At 43.4% G+C, this 23142-nt stretch overlaps 1 protein-coding gene across 14 annotated transcripts in view; it reads left to right on the top strand.

The window, feature by feature from the left end:
- The window catches only part of ZMYND8 (zinc finger MYND-type containing 8), a 66306-nt gene that overhangs the window by 24975 nt on the left and 18189 nt on the right, over positions 1–23142 (top strand). For 12 of the 14 annotated variants that reach the window (XR_008462893.1, XR_008462895.1, XR_008462894.1 and 9 more), the window contains 10 exons: positions 7134–7282; positions 11607–11825; positions 12680–12793; positions 13976–14068; positions 15711–15798; positions 16376–16431; positions 17011–17088; positions 18450–18565; positions 19199–19680; positions 22922–23062. Coding sequence is in view for 2 of the 14 variants with exons in the window: in XM_054173735.1 (XP_054029710.1) it covers positions 7134–7282; positions 11607–11825; positions 12680–12793; positions 13976–14068; positions 15711–15798; positions 16376–16431; positions 17011–17088; positions 18450–18565; positions 19199–19680; positions 22922–23062 (1536 nt within the window). In the remaining 12 variants the exon portion in view is untranslated. The remainder of the gene's footprint in view (positions 1–7133; positions 7283–11606; positions 11826–12679; positions 12794–13975; positions 14069–15710; positions 15799–16375; positions 16432–17010; positions 17089–18449; positions 18566–19198; positions 19681–22921; positions 23063–23142) is intronic. The other 2 variants (XR_008462903.1, XR_008462897.1) reach the window with 1 other exon arrangement.

Raw genomic sequence — 23142 nt, 5'->3', positions numbered from 1 at the left:
GCTTTTCTTTATATGTCATACCTCCACCCCACACACACTCTTGTTATTTCTGGTTAATGAATAACCAGCTTAGTTTAAATTGTGAAAAAGCATCAGCCTCTTGTATTCTCTCACTTATCACTGCTTCCTTTAAAGTGCTTCTAGATTTGCAGGGCAGGAGAAAACAGCAGTAGTAAATAATACAGTCAGGTGATGTTTCCTGTAGTAACAAATCCTCATTTTCCTAAGGATAGGAAAGCACAGCAACATTTCTGGTTCCACAAAAATTGGTCTCTTGAGCAATATGGATTTCATGGACATGTGTCTGCCCATTCCTGACATAAATTCAACTTGGTAGTGGAGTTGCAGGTGACTGAGAATTTCTGGATTCTGGAGTTTTCCTTCTGGATTAAGTTCAGGCAGATGATGTTGTCTCCCAGTACAGAGCAAGCCAAATATGCAACCATCTCTTATCAGTGTAACTGTTCCCACTGTCATTTGGAGTGGGGAGACAGAAATGCTCTTTAGTCAGAGTACCTGCACACAGCTGTTTGCTCCAGTTCATTGTAACTGTCTGCCAGCTGCCTGTCCAGCTCCTGTTGTGCTGCAGCTGACTTCTCAGCTAAGTTTACTTGAAAGCCATTTATGTAGAATGGAGCCAATGGTTACTTCCATCCTTTCTGAACTCTGGCACATACTTACCTTTCTACTACAGGGGCCATAAGTCTGGTTAGCTCTGAGTGTGCAGGTGTAATTGCCCTGAGAGTGTGGCACAGATAATCTGTACTTCCTTGGGTTTTAATGTGGTAGCTTGGGTAGACAACATGGTTACAAAATTGCATTTAGGTCTTATTTGTCCTAACAGACAGTAAATTTCTTATTTAATTTCTCCTGGTGTGGTTAGATGAGGTTGTACCTGTGATCTGAGAGCTCACGAGTTTAATTTGCTCCTTTTGCTCCTTCTTCCTGTGTTTTCTCCCTTCTCTGCTTCTGGTCTCCGTCACTGGACAGCTTTCAATGTTTGCTTATCTCTGTATTTCACTTTTCTGAGCCAGCAGAAAGTAAACTGGGTATTTGTTGCTTTAATGGTTGCTGCTGAGTGGGGATAGCTCCTATCCTCAGATCCACCCCCAGTTACTTCCTTTGTGGCACTTGTCAGATCCCAGCCATCTTGCTTTCCCAACCTAATCTAGGAATTAGCAGTAGGAGTTCCTTACAGTTAGATTTGCAGGTTTGCGTGGGAAGTAGAAGAATCATAAATGGAATTTGCCAGAGCTGGCCATATTATAGGCCTGCTAAAATTAATCACTTTGGCCTTCTGTTACTTGGATTTAGGCAAGTTTCTCTGGTGGAGTGTTTCTGCAGCAGAGAAGTCACAAATCAGAGTTTTAAAACCGTTGTTACCCTCAGCGTGAGGCAGAAAATAGCAGCAAGCTTCTAAACTGCTGGGATAGTGGCAACACTGTTTCCTCTTGAGCTCTTAATCTCCTTCAGAGTTTTGCTTTGTGTCCTTAGAAAGGATGCAGATGAGGAAGTGGAGCCTGTGTAGGGAAGCCCTGAAGGGAAGCATGCAACTCTTCTTGGGTTTTTGGGGGGTTTTGATGGTCTGGAATCCTGTGTAGGAGTTCGGTTGGTGGTATTGCGTAACTTCACACTTGTCCTGAGAAGCTAATATTCTGCAAGGTTGTAACCCAGCTTGCTCTGCTGCAGTTTGTGCAGCTCATGTGATGCCATGCCTCAAACCCGTTGCTTTAAAACCAATTAGCCTGATGCAGATGTCTTCATGAGCATTCTTGTTTTGGTATCCACAGTTTAATTGTTATGGATCAATTCCAGTTCAGTTGAAACTAAACTGAAACATGCATTGTTTAATCTGTAACAAGGGTGCTAGCACAGCCTTTGAACTGGCTTGAGTGAGGTGGTGTTTTCAAAGCACCCTAAGCTGGTCAGACTACTTGGTGCAGCAGTTTTAGCCACTTCCTTCCATACCTATGCTGGCAGGAAACGAACTGAACCATAAAACATGAATAGTTTTCTGCTAGCTTAGTGTGCTGTAATGGCTTGGTAGACTGCCAGAAGTGGTGTAAGAGAGAGGGTAGGAATATGCCAGCTGGGTGCAGGAGGTAGAGAGCTCTGCCTGCAAGCATTTAGGCTGTAATGGATCTGGAGCTTAACCCCCTTGATGTCACTTCTGCCATAGGCTTTAGAATGTGGTATGTAAGAGTGAGCTATAGCTTTGGTCAAAGCTGTGCAGTCCTACGCACTGCTCTTCAGCTGCATTTTTCTGCCCTTCTCCTTAGGTTGGCACTGCTGCTTCTGCTGTTGCATAGTAAGCTCTATCAGACAGCTGACCTAGCAGAAAATTGGTCATTTTTGGTAGTATTAGTCTTTGCCTGAATCATGAACTGATCAACCCTGCTGTTACAAAAGTGCCTGTCTGCAAAACGTTGTGGGGGCAGGCATCGGGAGTAGAGTCACTGCAGCAGATACGATTTAGAGCTGATTGTAAGCTCTGTGTGTGCTGCTTCACTAATGACAAGGTTTTATAATGCACCACTCCCTTGATCAGAACAAAAAGGCAGAAGGCATCTGAGAACTGGAAGGGGGAAATGACAGCTTAAAGTGAACACAGAGAGTCCACAATCATAAAATGGAGTCAACAAAGAGTTGCTGTTTAGCAAATGAGAGAGCTGTGGATTAGATTATTACAATATTTTGTTCTGTGCACACAATCCATTAACACATCTGACAGAAGTTATGTTGCTGCTCCAGCCCTATGGCCTCCTTTGAACTTTGTTTATGAAATATTTCAAGATGAGGCTTGCAAGGCCTTCTGGAGATTTTTTCAGGGTATTTCTACATTGTGGTTCCAGAGCAGCATTACTAACTTGGTTCAACATCATTTTGTCTTCACTTATACTCATCCTCTTTGGACAGCAGTGAACTCTCCCCTGGGCTTTTTTCATCCTAGGAAGAGTTCTCCTTTTAGTTTTCTGCTAGCTTATTTTACCTACCTGCCACCAGGTAGTTGTCATGGTGGATGAATTTACATGTAGGTGTCATAGGCTTCAGCTAGTCTTGTGACTTGTCCAAAGGAGCTCTTTAACTCTCTTCTTCCCATCAGCAGCCATATATCAGCTAAGGAGCTCTTAGCCAGTCCTCTTTCAAGTCAGTTAAGCACTTGGATATAGAAGTGGTTTTCTAGCAGCTTCTCTCCCTGAGTCAGATTGCTGGGAAGTTGGATGAATGTAATTTCCAGGAGCAGACATGCCCTCACCAGTGACAACTAGTCATTAGATGGTCTTGGCTTGTCATAGCATCACATATTGAGACACTACAGCTTCACAGTCAGCATTCTGACTTTTACAGGTTTTGCATTGCTGCAGGTTTGTGTTGAAAGCTTTGGTGTTAGGGGCTTCTCTCAGTGGTAAAAGGCCTGGAAGTTATGAATGTGCATTATATCCTTTGTAGCAGCTTCATAATAGCACATCCTGTGTCGGATTTCTTTGCAGGGATACCAAGCTTTTAATCACATAAAGATGAGATTCTCATTCCAACGTGAAATGTAATTTGAGAGCACTCCAGTGAACAGTAGTGCACCTCCAGGCTTTTATCTCCAGCACAGAGCCCTTGTAACCTGGTAATCAGCAGGGGGGGGCTTCAGGAGTGCCTTGGGGCAGCAGGCTCCCTACAGCCAGACTCTATAAACAATTTCCATCCCTAACAGGCCAAATTGTTGGGAAGTGTTACTTTTTCTGTACCTCCCAAAGGCCTGTGAAGGAGAAACAAGTAACAGTGTCTACTTGTGCTTGAGAAAGTCTGCAGTGTAGGAGTTCATCAGGATTTACACAACCTCTGTTAGTTAGTACATTAAGCAACTGGCTTGGGTGAGTTGCATCAGTTGAAGTTTCTGGAATGTAAACAGGGCTTTAGTGGGTGATTGCAGCTGCAGCATTTTCAAGTTCTGGCATAAGTTAAAATGCCTCAGAGTTGAGTGTAAGTTCTAACAGATTTATCCATGATTTTGTTAAGTGTTTTGAAGATAATTAAGCTTGCTCTACTATTATAGGTAATGGATTCAAAAGTCATAAATCCATTAGCAGCCATTCAGGATAATAAATATAAACTGGGAGACTTCACACTTCTGGAATCCATATAAATGAATAATTGAAGCCTGTTCTAACAGCTCTCATTAAAGCCTTACTGGTAGAGATACTAATGCAACTGTAATTGATGCTTAGAAATACATATGCAGACACCATGCCATTTTGGTTTTAGTCTGGAATTACTCTGATTGCTTTGAGCTTAAGCAAGTTTTTAATTTAAACCCCCAAGAAGCTGTATGACAAGGAGAACATAAAGGGTGTAAGGTCTTTGGTGCTGAGCAGTTTGTGCTGTGTTCTTACAGCACGACCTGTCGGTGTTACTTTTTTACCAGGAAGAATTACATTTGAGTGTCCTGGGAACAGCAAAGGAAATGTTTCTTTTGTACACATTTCCTGAGTTGACCCCTGCTTCCATGGAGAAGAACAAGACTCTCCTCACTTAATACTCAGGATTGGTCCCTATTGAATGCTTTCAGTGCAGCACCTGACCTGTGTATAGAACACAGAGGATATGGCTGTGGGCTGTGCTCCATGTGTGCAGCAGGGTAAGATCCCTGCTATCCAATAATAACACGCTTCTCTTTGGGTTTCGATTTTTCCTTAAGATGAACTGCATCAAGTCCCTGTCAGAGTTCATGTACCTGAAAGCTGTATTGCTGTGACATGAAACTCAACTGTGAGGTGTAAAATCAAGTTGCTTGAGGATTTAAGTATGGTTTAGTCTGCTGCTGGGAGCAGGAGTTACTAATCCTTCAGGCACAGGATGGCAAACTGGACTGAGGGTTTTTGCACTTCAGATGACGCTTAGGGTAGCTCCTTCCCCAGTGGATGGCTTGCAGGAGCACTCATGGGTTTTTTTGTGTCAGTGTCAGTGGTGTTACAGAGCAATTCATAACACAGTGATGGAAACCCAGCTAACTTCTAATGAGAAGTGAAAAGGTGCTTTCAGGTGTCTGGTTTTTTTCAGTTGCACTGGAAACACCATTTTGAAATAAGGCTAAGAAAGCAAAATTGCACACTGAAAATTTGTGAAACAAGTGGAGTAAGGTGGCTTGGCAAATGAATCCGTTAGTACAACTGGTTTGTCAATGGAATGGTCATTTATTCTCTTCCTGTACTGCCCTTCACTTTGTACATGGAACATTTAATTTCCTACTGACCCTCTGAGTGCTGAGTAACTGCCAGTGATCTCTGCCTTTGCAGTTAGAAAAGGTGGGTGCACAAATTGATGGTTATCTAAAAAGTTTGATTCAGGCTGACTTGCTAAGTATCTGGCAGGAGCTTTGTAGAAGCAGCAGGAGGTAACAGAGATGTCTGCTAACTGGGGATAATCTGGCATGGTGAGATACTCTCTTAAGGCAGGTACTGCATGCTCACTAAACATCTTGTAAAAAATATTTGTTTAGTATAGAACAGATCACACAAATTCTCACTGATCCTTTTCAGAGCAGAAACTTGAATCCACCTCCTCAGTCACCATCATAGTCACCAAGTGACTGCACAGCTTCCATGGGATCTTTTCTTTCCTCTTGGATTTGTTTCACATTGTTCAACTAAGAAATACTGAGTCAAACTATAGTAGGGGAAGTGATCCAGGTTAAAAATTAACTTGCCTCCTGACAGCTTAGTCTAACAGGGATAGGTTTCTTGATCTAGCTCACAGCTCAACTACACAAACTCTGCTGACACAGATGGAAGAGCAAAGGAAGAAGCAGAGGCAGCGTGTTCTAAACAGGGCACTGCTGCTAAAAAGGTCTTGCACAAAATGCAGCTTGGGTGGTTTTTATCTTAATGTATTTCAGGTCAGATTTTGTGTTTTGTGTGCTGAGGCTGCAACCACAGGAGGGAAGAACACTAATTCAAGGAGTTTTTGAAATCACTAAGCCCTAGATGACCTCCAACCACCACCTCACCCCCTAGTCCTTCCCTGTTTGTAAGCAGTAGGTCCAGTGAGGCATCTCCCCGATAGGCTCAGTTACCAGCTGTGTCAGAAAAGCTTCTTCCACTTACTCTAGGAACCTCTTAGGTTGTTTCTTCTCTGCTGTGTTGTATTTCCAGCAGTGCCCCATTAGCACAAGTGCTGGTGATTTGGAGCCTTCTGCCAATGTCTGTAGATTGAGCCTCCTGAGCTGCCTCATCCTGGTTGGGTGGCCTGTACCAAACTCCCAACAGGATCACTGCTTTGTTGACCTTTCCCCTAATCTTTACCCAGAAGCATTTAACCTCACCAGCACAGTTGTTGAGTTCTACACAATCAAAACAGTCCCTAACATACAGAGCTACTCCAGCACCTTTCCTTCCCCTGCATATCCCTTCTGAAGAGCTTGTAGCCATCCATTGCAGCACTCCGCTCAGGGCGTTTATCCCGCCACATGCCACCTTCTGCCAGCTTTGTTCCTTGAGATGAGAACTTCAAGCATAGATGGAAGCTGTGACTTTTTAAATTGCTCTTGTGACTTGCTTGGTTGAACTTGAGAGCTCTGACTCTTGAGAGACACAGAAGAGTTACGCTACTTTCTGTTTGTTGCTCCATCTTGCTGTCAAGGGTTGCTACTTGACTGGAAGTCTTGTCTTAATGTTATCACTTTCCAATCCAATTTAGCAGGTTCTACAGATGACTAAGGATTTGAGGGAGCATATTTATATCAATTCCATGAGCAAAGCTGTCAAGAACTGTTAATCTTGTTTCTCTGTTTTGAAAGTGTATGCCATAAATTAGCACAGCACTCGGCTAAACCACAGAAATAATTGTTGTTGTGCTTGAAAAGATACTAAAATTGGAGCTGAGGTGATTGGTCAGAATGATGTGGGAAAAGGAGAAGGAAAAAAAAAGAAGCTGTTTAACTAAGTGACAATATTGAGAGTTCACTTAACAGTGGCATTGCTTAGCATGTCTGTGCTTCCAGTTTTGTCAGCCACGGGGTGAAAGACAGTTGAGAATTTTTATTCTGTGCAGTGAAGGAGTGTGAATGACAAAGCAGAACCTTTTGTGAGTGTTTTTCATCCATGCACACTTTTGAACCCTGTTGTTTGTATCTGGTTTCTCAGATCCTGGCTCTGCTGAACGCACAGCACAAAAAAGGAAATTTCCCAGCCCGCCACATTCCTCTAATGGCCATTCACCACAAGATGCATCAACAAGTCCTATAAAAAAGAAAAAGAAACCTGGTCTATTGAACAGTAACAATAAAGAGCAGGTAAGAGAAGTCATGGTCTTGTTTTGATGGAGTATAAAACAAGGAAGGGTGTAGAGACAGCTATCAGGAGCTCTCTCTAGGAAGCTTCATTCTTGGTACGCTCAAACCTGAATGCTCACTTTTGAGTGCAGGGGTTGTAGGAGTTGACATCATAAATTGGATTTGGATGTGCTTTTCTTTTTGTTTTATATCTGTGTCAGAAAGAGCACCTCATGTCCTGGGGTTTGATTCCATAAAGCTAAGAAGATGTTTAACCAATCCATGCAATATTGAACAAAAGGATTTTTGAAGGACTATGATGACAATAACCATAATACTAATAGCTGTTGTTAATTAAAGCCATTAAAAATAGATGCTCAGTGGCATGACATTCTAGCTGAACAAAGATCTGATAAATCAGTGGAAGGCTCTCATCTGTGTTCAGCCCTTACTGCCAGTTCTTAGCAAAAGTCCAGCTCTGTCCTTGGTACTCTCCAGATTTGCTTCTCTTCCTTGAAATTGCTGTCAGTGTAGACTCCTACCAGACCAGTTAATTCTGCCAGTACTTCTCAGTCTTCAAGCTTAAAACATTGAGTGTCTTCTGAATACTGACTTGATGGTGTTTGGTGTAGTCCTTAGAAGAACTTGGCTGCAGAAGACTTGGACAGTTTCTCATTCATTGTATGACACAAATGAAAGAATTCCATGAAGTGTATTGGATACAAATGCTGGGAGGAGATCATCTGGAAGGAGATTCCATTAAACCATTAGCCTTACTGAAATCCTCATCTAATTTAATGATGACATGCCTGTGTACTTTTCAGAGTGCTTTTATGTGTCAGTGTTTCTGGCCAGCATCACAGAAACACTGGGTTACATTGTGAGGCTTTAAAGCACTGATGTAACAACATCCACGTTAAATATTATCCCGGTGCAATGTCACTGCTTAAGAAGGGAAGTTGAATTCCTAATGGCTGCAGTTGTCCTGGAACAAAGACTGTGACTAAACCAGACCTTGCCAAAGAACAGTGACAGTGTCCAGTGTATCTCGTGTAAGGATGATTGGCCCATCTAGTAGCAGGATGTGCAGGCATGCTTTCACTGCTTTAATGTGGTCACTTTGGCTTTTGGTGAGCTTCACTGTAGGCTGTACACATTCCTCTGCATCCTGGATGTTTTACTGGGGAGGTGCTGGCCCACTGAAGTCTGAGCTTCTGACTGTGTGGTGTAGAGGTGGTTTTACAAACTGGGAATTGAGCCTTAGGGTGTTAATTTCCATTTGAAAAAGAGATGTGAAAGCACAACTGCAGTTGTGGAACTTGATACCTTCCCCTCGGTAAATCCTTTTCTGTTTTCCAGGTATCTCAGACCTGAAGTACTAAAGGCTAGAGTAAAAGTTGTCTTATCTAATGAAGAGAAGCAGTCAGGCTTGCTTGTTTTGCAGTGTTGGTTACAATTTGGCAAGAAAATAGAACCTGTTTAGTTTTGTTTAGCTTTTGCAAGTTGCTTTCAATTTACCCTTGTCTTGTGTGTCTAATTTGAAATGGGCATGCCTGGAGGTTATTGTTTCTAAAGTAGGTGCAAAACTCTGCCCTCTGTGGTAGCAGGAGTTAAAGGTTCATTTACTGCAGAACAGATGGGAGCTAAGCATGCAGATATTTCTTCTGCTCTCAGGTTGAATTTCAAGTATAATGTAGATGAGAGCTGTGGTTCCCATTGGCTGATAAATCCATTTGGAGGTGTGACAGCATCACTAGAAACCTCTACCTCAACATTCTACATCATGAAGTGAAATATTTGAGCATTTCAAGAACTGTTACTGAGGTTACAGTTGCATGAAGCTTCGTATCACAAGTTGTGGCTGCAGGAACAAATCTTCAGAATGGGATCAACAGGTTTTTAAAGCATTGAAATACAAGCAAGGAATGATGGAATTGCAGAATGTAGCTAAAACAGGGTAAAAATCATGAACCTTGGACACATAATTGGTCAGTTCAAATGCAATTTAATTTGTCAGCTCATTCATTACTAGCTTCAGTATGAATTTAAACTGAATAGGAAGAGTGATCTCTTTCTCCCCAAACCAGCACTCCAATACTGTTGGGTTTTAATTCAGTTTTCTGTATCATACTACAGATCTTAATTACTTTAATGTAAAGCAAACTGCCACCTGTTAGAGCTTGAATTGGCTAGCAGTGAAACTGTTGAGGAAACAAAGCTTTGCTTTCTGAACAAAATGCCAACTCTTAACGTATCTTACTTGGATTATAACAAGTGCAGATATCCTCTGATGCAGCTGAGTCATTCATTTTCAGTCCTGTAGGGTTTTCTGCCTGGATTTTTTGAGTCTCAGAGCCTCTTTGTCTTAAGCATCCTTGAACAGAAAACAAATTCCTCTCATGGTCTACCTAAAAATAGAGTTCTTCAGATTGGTTGTTATGACCTGATTGCCAGGGAATAGTTGCACAGGGTTTCGTTTGTCAGTGTCTTTGACTCATAGGAAGTTAGTGTGGATGTACTGCTTATACCCACTTCTGTGTCAGAACATGTGTTAAATTCCTTTGGTAATGCCCTTTGTCTGCAGTTGAGGAAGTGCCTCATAGCTGCATTTTCACATTCACCATTGAGATTTTGGTCTCTCAGCTGTGATGCAAATGAAGGACACAAACTGTGTCTCTGCACAGTAAATTGCAACATTCCCTTCATCACTCTGGGTTTCCATATCCCTTTTTACCTGCTTGAATGACTGCAGTAGCAGTGCATGTGAAATGCAGCTATAGCCTTATGCTCTTGCTCTTATTCCACAGGATCTCTTAGAACCTTCCTCTGAAAGTCTTGTCATTGAATATCCATACAGAGACAGTCCAGAAATAACCCTTTGGCCATTTCTGTGGTGGGAACCAAGTACCTTTTTAGTTGCTGTATCATCTGTAGAGTGCAAAAGGAAAACCACCAACACTAACAGAAAATGGAATGAAATTTTAGGTAGCAGAGTGCTTTGGGAATGTTTGTGGGAAGCACTCTTCCTTTGTTTAAAATCTCACACAGTGCTAGGTAATTGCAGGTGATGTCTCTAATGGTGTATCTTTGGAGCTACAACCTCTTCAGCTGCTTCAGCACTCTGTGTCTTCTAATTGGACCTTGAAGGTCCCCTGTTTGTTCACATAAGTAGACCTTGCCCTTTATAACCAGAAATGTAGTCCAAGCTGGCATGCTGGAGGTTTCTGATGACGTTAATTTATGTCCTTTGTGACTAATTTTATAGAAGATGCTGCAGAGGTATGGAACATGCAGGTGGTTCAACTGTTCTGAGTCACATGGGTGTGTGGCAGCTCAAGGGTCTAAGAACTTGCAGAGGTGTAAATGATGTAGGACAACTGCAGAATTGCCAGGGAGCCAAACAAAATGGTTCTGCACACTGCGAGCCCTTGGATTGTTCCAAGTAATGTCATGAACAGATGGTTTAACATCCAGCAAAAAAAGTCACAGTAAATAAACTGCTTAAAAGAGTGTTTCCCTCCATGCTCTCCTCAGCAAACCACAGCTGTAATTAGTGCCAAAGAGCAAACTGCAGTTCCCTTGTCGTTAAAAAGTAGAAGGTAGCTTTCCAATGAATGTTAGCAGCTCTTCAGAGCTGCAGAAGCTTTGCCATCATCTGTGTCCCCTTTGAGCTGGTGGAAGAGTAGTCCATGCAGTTCCCAAAATGAGCAGCACTTTCTAGTGCAGGCAAACCAGTGGAGACCGTGAGTTTGAAATTCTGATATGCACTGAAGGGATGAATTAAATCTCTGCCAGTGCTCCTGCTCCGACAGCAGAGGTGGCTGTTCAGGATTTGCTCCTTTGCTGTCCTACTCTACAGTTTGCCTTATGAATGCTTGCTTTATTGTACAGAGTCGTGAACAGATTTGTGTGGTGTTCAACTTCTTCTTCCAGGACTAACTTCTTCGGTTGGCCCAAGTTTAGCTGCCACTAAATGTCTGAGTACTTAGCTTGCACAGCCCCATGGAATTCCGATTTTAGAGGACCTACTAGCTTCTGTAGCAACACTTCTTTCCTGAAGACCAAGAGTTTTACTGCCTTGTGTTGGATTGCATGTCTCACGCTCAGTGCCCTCACTTGCCACCAAAATGCATTTTTCAGTCTTGAGTGCAAACTGGCAGTCGACCTCTGAATAAGAAGTCGGCTTCTTGAGGGGTGGTGCTGTGCAATGACTAAGATAATGTGCTTGCATCAATGTTCGTCAGACTCTGTGCACTGCTGTTTGCTTGTATGTGATGAATGTGATTATTGGAAAAAATGCAGATTTGTTTTGAAACCAAACCTGTTTCTCTTGCCTACATTTCAGTCAGAACTAAGACATGGTCCGTTTTACTATATGAAGCAGCCACTCACCACAGACCCTGTTGATGTTGTACCGCAGGATGGACGGAATGATTTCTATTGCTGGGTTTGTCATCGGGAAGGCCAAGTCCTCTGCTGTGAGCTCTGCCCTCGGGTTTATCATGCTAAGTGTCTGAAACTGACGGCGGAACCAGAGGGGGATTGGTTTTGCCCAGAATGTGAGGTTAGTTGGCTCCAAGGAGTGGATTTCTCTCTTGTTTGTGAGCTCAAAGCAGCTTTTTTCGCATTCTCAAATGTTTCTGGCTTATTCCTACATTGCCTTTTGGTAAAGCTACCAGAAAAACGTGTGCGGAAGAGGAGGCAGCCACTGCTGCTTCACCATGGCTTCTGTGTGTGCCTGCAGTGTGTTTGCCTTCCTACCACGAGCCTGCAGCTTCCTTTGTGTTTCCATCACTGATGAAGGCACTGTTTCAAAGAGTGATCTCTTCATCAGTCATCACTAATAATGGAAACATTCTGCAGTTCTGCCTGATATAATTTGTGCTTCTACTGGTGTGCTGATCATCTCTGCAGCAGTGCAGAAAAAAGCCTGCACTGTAGGGACTACATAAACACCTGGGTGTTCATGCAAGGCTGAGGAAGGGTTTAATCATTCCTGGGGTGGGAATACTTGGCATCAGAGAATCTTTATTGAAAGCAAATTGATTTATTGTGTCTTTTCCCTTGATCATTCATTGTATTCGAGCCCAGGGGGCCTTCTCACTTGTTCACATTGCCTTGTGTTTGGGAATTTTATGTATTCATAGCTGTACTGTGCATGCTCTTCAAGATGATGGAGAATTGGCCGGGCTTTTGCTTTTGGGGTTGGTTTTTTGTTTGTTTTGTTGTTGTTTTGGGGGGCTGGGGGTTTTGTTTGTTTGTAGTTTTGGGGTGTTTTTTTTATTAACCTACTCATCAGCATATTTAGTTTCTAAGAAGGTTGTTACTGTTTTCCATTTGAATGCCAGAATGTTTCAGTGGAGAAGAACTTGCCTGGAAATGTTTGTTGACAAACTCCTCTTTGATCTTAACTTTCAGAAAATCACAGTTGCAGAATGCATAGAAACACAGAGTAAAGCTATGACAATGCTCACCATAGAACAGCTATCATACTTACTGAAGTTTGCACTACAGAAAATGAAACAGCCAGGGGTAAGAAGTTGGCTGCTTTCTTTGGCTTTGTTGTTGGGTTTGGGTTTGTTTTTTAATGCTTGGATCATATGTTTGCCATAATCCTGAGCTTTGCTTCCTTTCCTGGCTTATGAACCTAGTTTATTTTATCAGATTGTATGTGACAGCTTCTGTGCTGTCTGCCACCTGTCTAGTGCAGACAGATTAGTTCACCAGGCAAGCTTTGCCTGGTTTTCACGTGTGTGAGGATAGCAGCAAATCAGAATGTGATGTGGTGAATAACAAGGGTTGTCTGATCTCCTCTTGTCATCTTCTTTCTGTATGGAAATCAGAGGGTTAGGGGTGGTGTCTCTATGCCTGCAGTGTTACAAGAAAATCTGTTGGCAAAGCCAGCTGTGCAGAGTCATGGGCTCTCTGCAGCTCTGAGCTCTCTCTGAGTACTTCAGCAGAACAGAGGTCATTTCTGGGAATATTCTTCTGAGGTACTGACAGGTTTTGGCTCTTAGAATCCTTTTACCCTGGAGTGGTAAATATTATCCTATTAGATGGAGCCATTAGAAGCTTGCAAGTGCTGCTTTTCAGTAGCAAAGTGTCAGGATCTGTTTATATTGAATTCATAAAGTGTTTTGAAAATGTGGTTAGAAAGCTAATGTTTAGTGAGTGCTATTGAAAGATTTCCTGTAGGCACTTCTCTAACAACCTGTTGTTCTGGTACCTGCACACTGCAGTTGGGTTATGTTCCAGGAACTGCTGCCTTTCCACATTAGCAGATCCAGTGCAGAGTCCCAGGGATAAAAGTGTGACTGCATATGCATTACCCAGCCACCAGTGTTCTGAAAGTTAGGATTGTGGTGAGAGTCTGAAAAAGAAACATTTGTGAGGCCAGGGAATCTTACATTTAGTGCCTATATTCTGCTAAAGAATACCTGTTGAGCCTCATCTGAGACTCCCCACACAGCCCTACTGTAAAAAATGACAGTGCACTTTACAGTGACCCTGGTCTTTGAAATTTGTTACTTTTAGCACATGAAAAAAGTCAGTTAAATGAGACCTTTTAATTCCTCTTTGCCTGCACATACTTTGTGACTTCACTTTTCACAGCTGGGATTGGCATTAGGAGGCAGATGTGAGGTGTCATTGATGTGACTGCTCAGGAGGAATAAGAGGTGTGGGGTTTGATATGATTTTTTTCTTTCCTAACAGACAGAGCCATTTCAAAAGCCAGTTTCACTGGATCAACACCCAGATTATGCAGAATATATCTTTCATCCAATGGACCTTTGTACATTAGAGAAGGTTTGTATGATGCTATTGGAGGAGGACTCCTCCAGTTTGCTCTCAGTAAGATTTCTGAAGTGTTTGATGGGAGGGGGGAGAGTGGTTGCTTGGAATTATTGTGATGGGGTTTTTTTTTCATTGTTATTATAAATGCCAGTTCAACTGCAGTTCAAAAACAATCACTTGCCAACTGTACACATCCATTGTTTTGTCTGAGCTAGAAACAAATGCTCAGGAAAAGCAGTGTGAAGGAGCCAAGCTTACCCCAGTGACTTCCTGAAGTAATCCATCCAATTGCAGGGGTGATCCTCTGGGGAGAATTCATTAACCATAGCTGGAATTTGGTCATCATGTCCATTTGAGTGGCTATTCAGGGCTCATTCCAGACTGCTTTTACTGATCATTCCACAAATTCTGTGATCTCTACTTCATCTGAGTGTAGCAGAAAAAAGACAGTCAAGAGGTGGACAATGGGACTTTTGTTCTCAGTTCTGCAGTAATCTGAAGATTTCAAATCATAAAGCTCTCCTTTCTCCATCACTTAGTGGAGAGTGAGGCATTGCAGAGCTTTGTTCTGCTAGGACCTGGTGAAGACAGCACATTTTCATTCTCTGGGTCTTCACAGTGGAGGCTGATGCCTTTGTGCAGTAAAGGTGGGACACAACCGCCTGACTGATTTTATCTCATCTAATTACTGTACCCAGTGGGTGGACAGGAAAATCAAACACACTGTCTTATGTGCTGTGAGCAGTAGGTCTTCCTGAGTCTTAGAAAAATGAAAAAAATAAAAGTTCTGTGGTGCAAAACTCTGTCAGTAGGAGAAATCAAGAACTTAGTTTTCTACAGAGCCATGGAATGGAATACTTTGTCAGGAAATTGCCACTTCCTTTGGAAGCACTGAACATGTTTGTTGAATAATTCTTTATTTAATTTGGACAGCACATTTTCAGGGAAGTCAGAAGACACTGGCTTTAGCAGATAGAAAAGTCTTTTGAAGCCCAAGTCTTAGAGTAGCTAAGTAGGAGGCTTGTTGTGTGGCTGATAGGAAACAATCACAGAACCACAGAGTGTTAGGGGTTGGATGGGACCTCAAAACATCATTTAGTCCAATTGCCCTGCCAGAGCAGGATTACCTAGAGTAGGTCAAGAATGCATCCAGGCATATCTTCTATATCTCGAGAGAAGATGACTCCACAACCCCTCTGGGCAGCCTGCTCCATGGCTCTTGTCACCCTCACAGTGTCCCAAGTTTTCCCTTCTGTTCCCCTGGAACCTCCTCTGCTCCAGCTTGTTCCTACTGCCCCTTGTCCTGTCATTGGACATCCCTGAGCAGAGCCTGTCTCTGTCCTCCCCACACTGCCCTGCACATCTTCATCAACATGAATGAAGTCACCCCTCAGACTCCTCTGCTCCAGGCTAGAGAGCCCCAGGTCCCTCAGCCTATCCTCACAGGGAGATGTTCCGCTGCCTTCCCGCACCTTTGTGGCTCTGTGGTGGACTCTGTCAAGCAGTTCACTGAGGTCCTTCTTGAACAGAGGGGCCCAGAACTAGATGCGATATTCCAGATGTGGCCTCAGAAGGGCAGAGCAGGGGGTGAGGAGAGGCTTTCACCTTTCTTGCACTCATGTTTCCTGATCCATTGTCCATGTTTCCTTTGCAGAATGTTAAGAAGAAGATGTACGGTTGCACTGAAGCATTTTTGGCTGACGCCAAATGGATTTTGCACAACTGCATTATTTACAATGGGGGTAAATATCCATGTGGCCCTTGTGTCCTGCAACAATGAAACTTTGAAACAGGCAAAGGCACTGAGCCATTTGCAGACCTCTAGTTGGCAAATGCTGCAAGTATCTTCCATAGTGACCAGAGTGCCTAAACACAACAGATTTTATTTTTCTTAGCAACTGGCATCCATATCACTGCAGGAGCAGATCCAAGCTGTGCTTTCCCTTGCTCACTACACCTTGAAAACATTTCAAATAAGTTAGAGCATGGAATGGGTTGGGTGGGGAGGGACCAACCCCCATCCATCTGGTTCCAACCACCAGGTTGCGGTAGTGTTTTGCCTTGTGCAGTGCCTTTATAGGAGAGCTAGAGAGCAAGTCTCTCACTGAGAACGTGTCAGTGTTGGGCAGGCTGCCACAGGCTTCAGAAAGGAGCACTGAAATACTGCTCTAGTGAGGAGGAAAGTGCAAGCATGTGCTTTGTGTTTCACATTGGCCCTGTAGCTGTTCTCTTTTGTCTTCAATGCTGATTTTCAAATGTCAACCCTGTTGATTTTAGAATTCTAGTGTTCTTGGTTAAAGCATTTTATTGTTTCCTCAGGAAATCACAAATTGACACAAACAGCAAAAGTCATCATCAAAATCTGTGAGCATGAGGTATGAGTGCCCCAATTATCTTAATTGTTGGCTATTTTTGAAGTGTTGGATTTCATGTATTGGTGGTGAAATAAGGTGTGTTTTCCACTGTCTGTGTTTTCTGGAGCTCCCTGTTTGTGGGCTTTTTATAGCTGGAGATGCATCTCTTCGGCCTGCAGCATGGTTTGTTTGCAAGGTCATGGCAAGTCTGTCTCCCATAGGATATTCACTGCCTTTAATTAAAGACTTGCAGTAGGGGATGGAGAGGGAAAGGAAGAAAATGGACACATGGATCCTGCACAAAGACACCTTTGGGTTTGGAAAAAGAGACCCACCTCTGATTCAGAGATGCATTTTTTGGTGGTTCTTTTGCTGTGATAATATTAAGTTCCTCTGAATGAATGCAAAACTGTGGCCACACTGCTCCTGATACGAGCCAGGACACTGCTGGCCGGCTTGGCCACTGAAGAAATGTTGATTTCTGACCACAAATTTGTGGGGCAGTGTTGGTGGCAAAGTAGACAGGATGTCATAACAATCCTGCTCACACCTGGGACTCTTGTTTAAGCTCTGCAGTAAGTCTTTGCCTTTTCTTTTCAGATGAATGAAATTGAAGTATGTCCGGAATGTTATTTAGCTGCTTGCCAAAAACGAGAGAATTGGTTTTGTGAGCCTTGTGTAAGTGAAGGGGTTTGGTGGGCCAGTTAATACATTAAACTAGCACTTCTTGTTTCACTGCTGTTTGTTATCCCCCCATTGTTTTTAAACTCATGGTAGTTACTAAGCCAAGAAAAGCTGCTGTAGTTTGCCAAGGAGTTTGTGCTTGCCCATTGTGCTCTTTGTGAAGTCAGACAGTCTCAGGATGTTGAGCTGTGAGGTTGCATGTTCTCCCAAAAGGATTGGTTCAGTCAGAAATGACTGTAAAGGGTGGCAGCAATCAGGTCACAAGGTCTCTACCATCAAATACAAGATACCTGCTCCTGGGTCATCTGTGCCTGCACTCAGGGGAAGATTTCTGAAATCTATGTGCCTCTTCCTGCAGGCATGGATCTCAGAGGTCAGACTTGATTTTTCTTCAGGACCAAGTAATGGGTTGTCTATTTCCTGTTTTTTTTGTTTAATACTGCACCAAACTTGGGGGAAGATTCCTTAGAATTCCAAAGTAGAAGTGCATGACCCAGGCTCTCCCTTGGACTTGCATGAATGTTAGAGAATTTGAAAGGTTTGCCCTAGTCTGAGTTATGTTATGCTGCGTATTTCAGAGACTCACAGAATGGCTCAGGTTGGAAGGGACCTCAGAGATCCTCTCTTCCAACCCCCCCTGGCATGGGTAGGGATACCTCTCAACTAGACTTGGCTACTCAAGGCTTCATCCAGCCTGGCCTTGAACACCCTCAGGCCGGAGGCATCCACAACCTCCCTGGGCAGCCTATTCCAGAGTCTCACCATCCTTGTACTGAAGAACTTGATCCTAAGCTCCAGTCTAACCCTGCTCTCCCTCAGCTTCAAACCTGTCCCCCTTGTCCTGTCTGTAGACACCCTCATGAAAAGTCCCTCTGCAGCCTTCCTGTAGGATTCCTTCAGGTACTGGAAGGCAGCTCTAAGGTCCCCTTGGAGTCTTATCTTTTCCAGGCTGCACAACTGCAGCTCCTCAGCCTCTCCTCATAGCAGAGATGCTCCAGCCTTTGGATCATCTTTGTGGCCTCCTCAGGGCTCACTCCCAACAGCTTCAGAAAGGAACATCTGAAGAGGGCTAATAACAATTACATTGATAAAAAAAGTGCAGTTCCAATGCCTTTAACTCAGACACTTGGGAGTTTCTGTGGGGATTTCTGGTTAATTGGTTTTTTCCCTCTCAAGATTTGTGCTGTGTCTATCACAGGTGTAGCGAAATGGCAGCTTGTACTTGGCAAGTGCCTTGTGCATGCTGGATCCTTACTGAATCTGAATAATACACACAAGGGGAAAAATGTCTGTTATCAGATTTAAAGGTAATCCTGCTTCTGTTTTCTTACTGTGCATTTTACCTCTTCCCCTAGAGCAATCCCCACCCTTTGGTCTGGGCTAAACTCAAAGGCTTTCCATTCTGGCCTGCTAAAGCGCTGCGGGATAAAGACGGCCAAGTCGATGCCCGTTTCTTTGGCCAACACGACAGGTGGGAGTTGAAGCATGGGATGTCTGTGGCTATACTTTAAAAACTCCTGTTGTAAGTTTGTGCTCTTAGACTTTGTAGGTCTTGTAATTTGAACCTTGGCTCTCATCAGTTACAGGCTGCTGCAGCATTTACAGTCAGTTTCTTGAATGTTGTTAGTAGAATGTAAGTTGTGCTTGTAAGATTAATGCACAGATGGTCTGGGTGAGTAGCAAGTTAATTCCTGTGCTGCAGAGACTGTCCTTCTTAAAGGTGGAAGAGGCCAATGAATTTACAGAGACTGCTCTAATTAGGAGTGTTTTGCTTATTTCATCAGTTCTTACTCATGTTTTCTGTCTTACTGGGAAGAGTGGAATAAGCTATCAATAAGCTAAGGCATGCAATCAACTTCCTTAGCAAAATTAGGCTTGTTGAAAGAGGAAGGCAGAGATGGTCCTTAGGGATGATCTCAGCTGTGCATATCTTTATGACTAGGCTAAAGAAAGGCAGGCAGAGATGGTCCTTTGGAACGATCTGAGCTGTGCCTGTCATTATGGTTAGGCTAAAGTAAATCTGTGTGCGCACAAGAGCTGACAGCATCAATCGCCAGCGTGAAACACACTTCTGTTATCTTCTGTTTCTCTGGTTTACACCTAGGGCCTGGGTTCCAATAAATAATTGCTACCTCATGTCTAAAGAAATTCCTTTTTCTGTGAAAAAGACTAAGAGCATCTTCAATAGTGCAATGCAAGAGATGGAGGTTTATGTGGACAACATCCGTAGAAAATTTGGAGTGTTTAACTACGCCCCTTTCCGGACACCCTACACTCCCAACAACCAGTACCAGATGTTGTTGGACCCTGCAAACCCAACCGCTGGAACTGCCAAGACAGACAAACAAGAGAAAATCAAGCTCAACTTTGACATGACAGCATCACCCAAGATTCTCATGAGCAAGTCCATGCTGAGCAGCGGTACCGGGCGTAGGATTTCCTTAACAGACATGCCGCGGTCGCCCATGAGTACAAACTCCTCCGTTCACACAGGCTCTGACGTTGAGCAGGATGCCGAGAAAAAAGCAACTTCCAGCCATTTTAGTGCCAGTGAAGAATCCATGGACTTTATTGAGAAAAACACAGGTAAAAACTAAACGAGGGGGGCTGCAGGACTTGGCATTTGGTTCATCCCCTGGTTTGGTCTCGTGCACTTTTTCCGAGCAGGCGGTATTGCCGCTTGTGGCGATATTTCAGAATGCTGCCAAGATATTTGTTATTGTGCCCCTGTACTCCACACTGGTTAGGCCACACCTTGAGCACTGTGTCCAGTTCTGGGCCCTTCCATTTAAGAAGGATGTTGAAACTCTTGAACGTGTCCAGAGAAGGGCAACGAGGCTGGGGAGAGGCCTTGAGCACAGCCCTGTGAGGAGAGACTGAGGGAGCTGGGATTGTTTAGCCTGGAGAAGAGGAGGCTCAGGGGAGACCTTACTGCTGTCTTCAACTACCTGGAGGGAGGTTGTAGCCAGGAGGGGGTTGGTTTCTTCTCCAGGCAACCAGCACCAGAACAAGAGGACACAGTCTGAAGCTGCACCAGGGGAGGTTTAGGCTCAAGATGAGGAGAAAGTTCTTCCCAGAGAGAGTTGTTAGCCATTGGAATGTGCTGCCCAGGGAGGTGGTGGAGTCGCCATCCCTGGAGGTGTTCAAGAGGGGATTGGGTGTGGCACTTGGTGCCATGGTCTAGTAGTCATGAGGTGTTGGGTGACAGGTTGGACTTGATGATCTTTGAGGTCTTTTCCAACCTTGTCAGTTCTATGATTCTATTTCAGACTCCCCTATGTGTTTAACTTCCAGTATCTTAGAGAAGAGCTGACAAACCTTTGTGTCACAGTGAGAAGGAATAAACAGTCCTGGAGAGTGGCCAGCCCCCTTCAGTTTAAATAGCAGAAAATAGTTGTAGCTATTAAAATGAGTGGAGAGTGGAATATAATAAAGAAAGCTAAATATATAAACATAAATTAAGTCTCTTGCTAGAAGCATTGGACTAGTACACCTTACCTTTGAGGACAAGGCTGAGGGAGCTGGGGTTGTTCAGTCTGGAGAAGGGAAGGCTCCAGGCCAACCTTAGAGCAGCCTTCCAGTACCTGAAGAGGGCTGCAAGAAGGCTTCAGAGGGGCTGTTTGCAAAGGTCTGCAGTGACAGGGTGAGGGGCAGTGGTTTGAAATGAGAGAAGAGCGGATGTAGATTGGATGTGAGGAACAAGTTCTGCACCATTAGGGTGCTGGAACACTGTAACAGGTTGCCCAGGGAGGGAGTTGAGGCCCCATCTCTAGGAGATACTCCAGGTTAGGCTGGATAAAGCTCTGAGCAAGCTACTCTAGTGGAGGATGTCTGTGCTGACTGCAGTGGGGGATTGCACTGAATGACCTTTGGAGGTCCCTTCCAGCCCAACCCATTCTGTGACTGGTATAAGTACAAGAGTTGGAATTGTGGTTGGCAGCTCTGGGAGTTAATTTATGGTGTTGCTAGCTGGGTAGCTAAAACACAGTAAAACTCCAGTTCCATAGAGAAAGTGGGTCAAAAGGAACACACAGAATTTGGACTTCTCTGACTTCCAGTGTAGTCAGATGCCATCTAATCTTGTGGCACTCAGGCAAACTACTTTATCTTGGTCTTTCTCATCCATAAAAGAAAGTTCATTGCTATCTGAACAAAAAGATGCAGTAAATGAATTAATGTGTTTTAAAGCTTTGGGTTTGGTGACAGGATGTCTTTGTGTTCCCTTACAGCTGTTAGATACAGTGCCATTTATTACTAATCTTACTCTTTCCAGCCCATAAAGACTAGGCTGTGAAACTACCTATGGGTACAGAAGTGTCTTGTGATGTGGTCCTGTCCATCTGCAGAATGTGGTGACAAAGTAACTGCATGAATATAAAGCTCTGACAATGCTGGGATTTTTCAGTAGAGTCACGTGTCAGGAGGAGTCATTTAGTACATAAATGATGGTGTGTCTGTGTGTGCACAGCCTTTATGCACAAGGTGTAGCTCAAAGCTGCTGCTTTGTGGCTTGAAATACAGAGCTTCTATTGTACCACATGCTGAGTTCTTCAGAGTAGTGAAGATAATGATGGGAACTGCCATACAAGCTGCTTTGTCAGGTAAAGCTAGAAGAGGAGAGATGTTATCCTGGTGCTCTGCATTCTTGATTTTCACAGCAGTTCTGGGGAGTTCTGACTTTTCTTTTCCTCAGGCTTTACTGTCCTGTGTCCTAGTGTGTAGAAATACTGGGCTGCCCCTAGCAGCAGTTAAACTGGAATATTCCATCTCCCACCTGGCAGCCTCCCTGTAAAATGCAAACTTTTGTATTGTTTCCTTCACGTACAAATTGTGCTGTCCTGTTCCTGGAGTCTGTGCTTCAGTGCAAAAGCAAATCAAATTACTTCTGTGCTGTAAAACAAAATTCAGGAAGTATGAGTGCACTGGACTTAGACAGAGATGTTTTGATTTGGATGCCTTTGCTGTGTATGTTGAATGGTAACAGCATGCAGGTAATGTAGAAAATGGGAACAGCTCCTGAAGCAGCACATAGTGCTGCCCATGAGGAGCCTGCAAAGATGTGGACAGTCCTGGATGTACTGGGGAGGAAAGTGTCCAGCAGTGAGTTTAAGAAGATATTGAGAGCATTAGGCAGAGATTTTAAAGACAGAAATGAGTCTTTTGCTGATGAGAATGAATCCTTTGGCTTAGGTAATGGCCTGCAGATGCCTGCCTTTGCTAGACTGTTTGGCTGTTGCCCTAAGTTTGGATTTGAAGCCTTATTTTCTGGAGAACAAAAGGCTCAGAGCAGAGGATTTTACTTAACCTTTATAAACCCCAGAAAATTCTCTTATTTTATCAGAGACATTTGGACACTGATCTCCAGCTTGCTTAACTTTGACTTACTCACTTAACTGTGATTTGTACTTTTAATTCTGTGTCAGTGTAGCTAGAAAATGGAGTAAATGTTTGGGTTTCTGTCTGTTTATTCATGAGTTAAAATATACACCACTTGAGAGTGTCTGGATCAGCTCAAATAACCAAACCTTGAAAGCTAGAAACTTTCTGTCACTGCAAACAGACTGGAATTGAGGGTAAACCCACATCTGACCCACCTGTGTAGCTGCAAGGACATTGTTTTCTTAATGATTTATTTCTTTATTAAACTGTGTTAAGTTTTATTATCCCTTTACTAAAGAAATAGTTATCAATTAAAACAGATATAACACAATGTTGAAATTATTAAAGAAAGCCCCTTTCTCTGCTTGTGTAGGCTTAAAAGCTGGTTTGTCCCAGTGAATAGCTTTATTGTGAATCTGCCTTTATTGATTTTTGTGGTTTGTTTCAGCTTCTCCAGCACCAACACGAACAGGTCAAGCAGGGAGCTTGTCAGGCAGTCCCAAACCTTTCTCTCCTCAAGCATCAACACCAATTTCTGCTAAGCAAGAAAGGACCTCCACACCAGGAAGCATTCTGAATCTTAATCTTGGTTAGTCTTGAAAACCTCCTGCTGTTATTGCTGCATAAATGACAGTGGTGTCAATGCAACATGAGGTGATCAAACTTGTG

This window comes from Dryobates pubescens, chromosome 26 (assembly GCF_014839835.1).
Source record: "Dryobates pubescens isolate bDryPub1 chromosome 26, bDryPub1.pri, whole genome shotgun sequence".
Classification (NCBI taxonomy): Eukaryota; Metazoa; Chordata; class Aves; order Piciformes; family Picidae; genus Dryobates; species Dryobates pubescens.
This window is presented reverse-complemented; position numbering and strand designations above follow the sequence as displayed.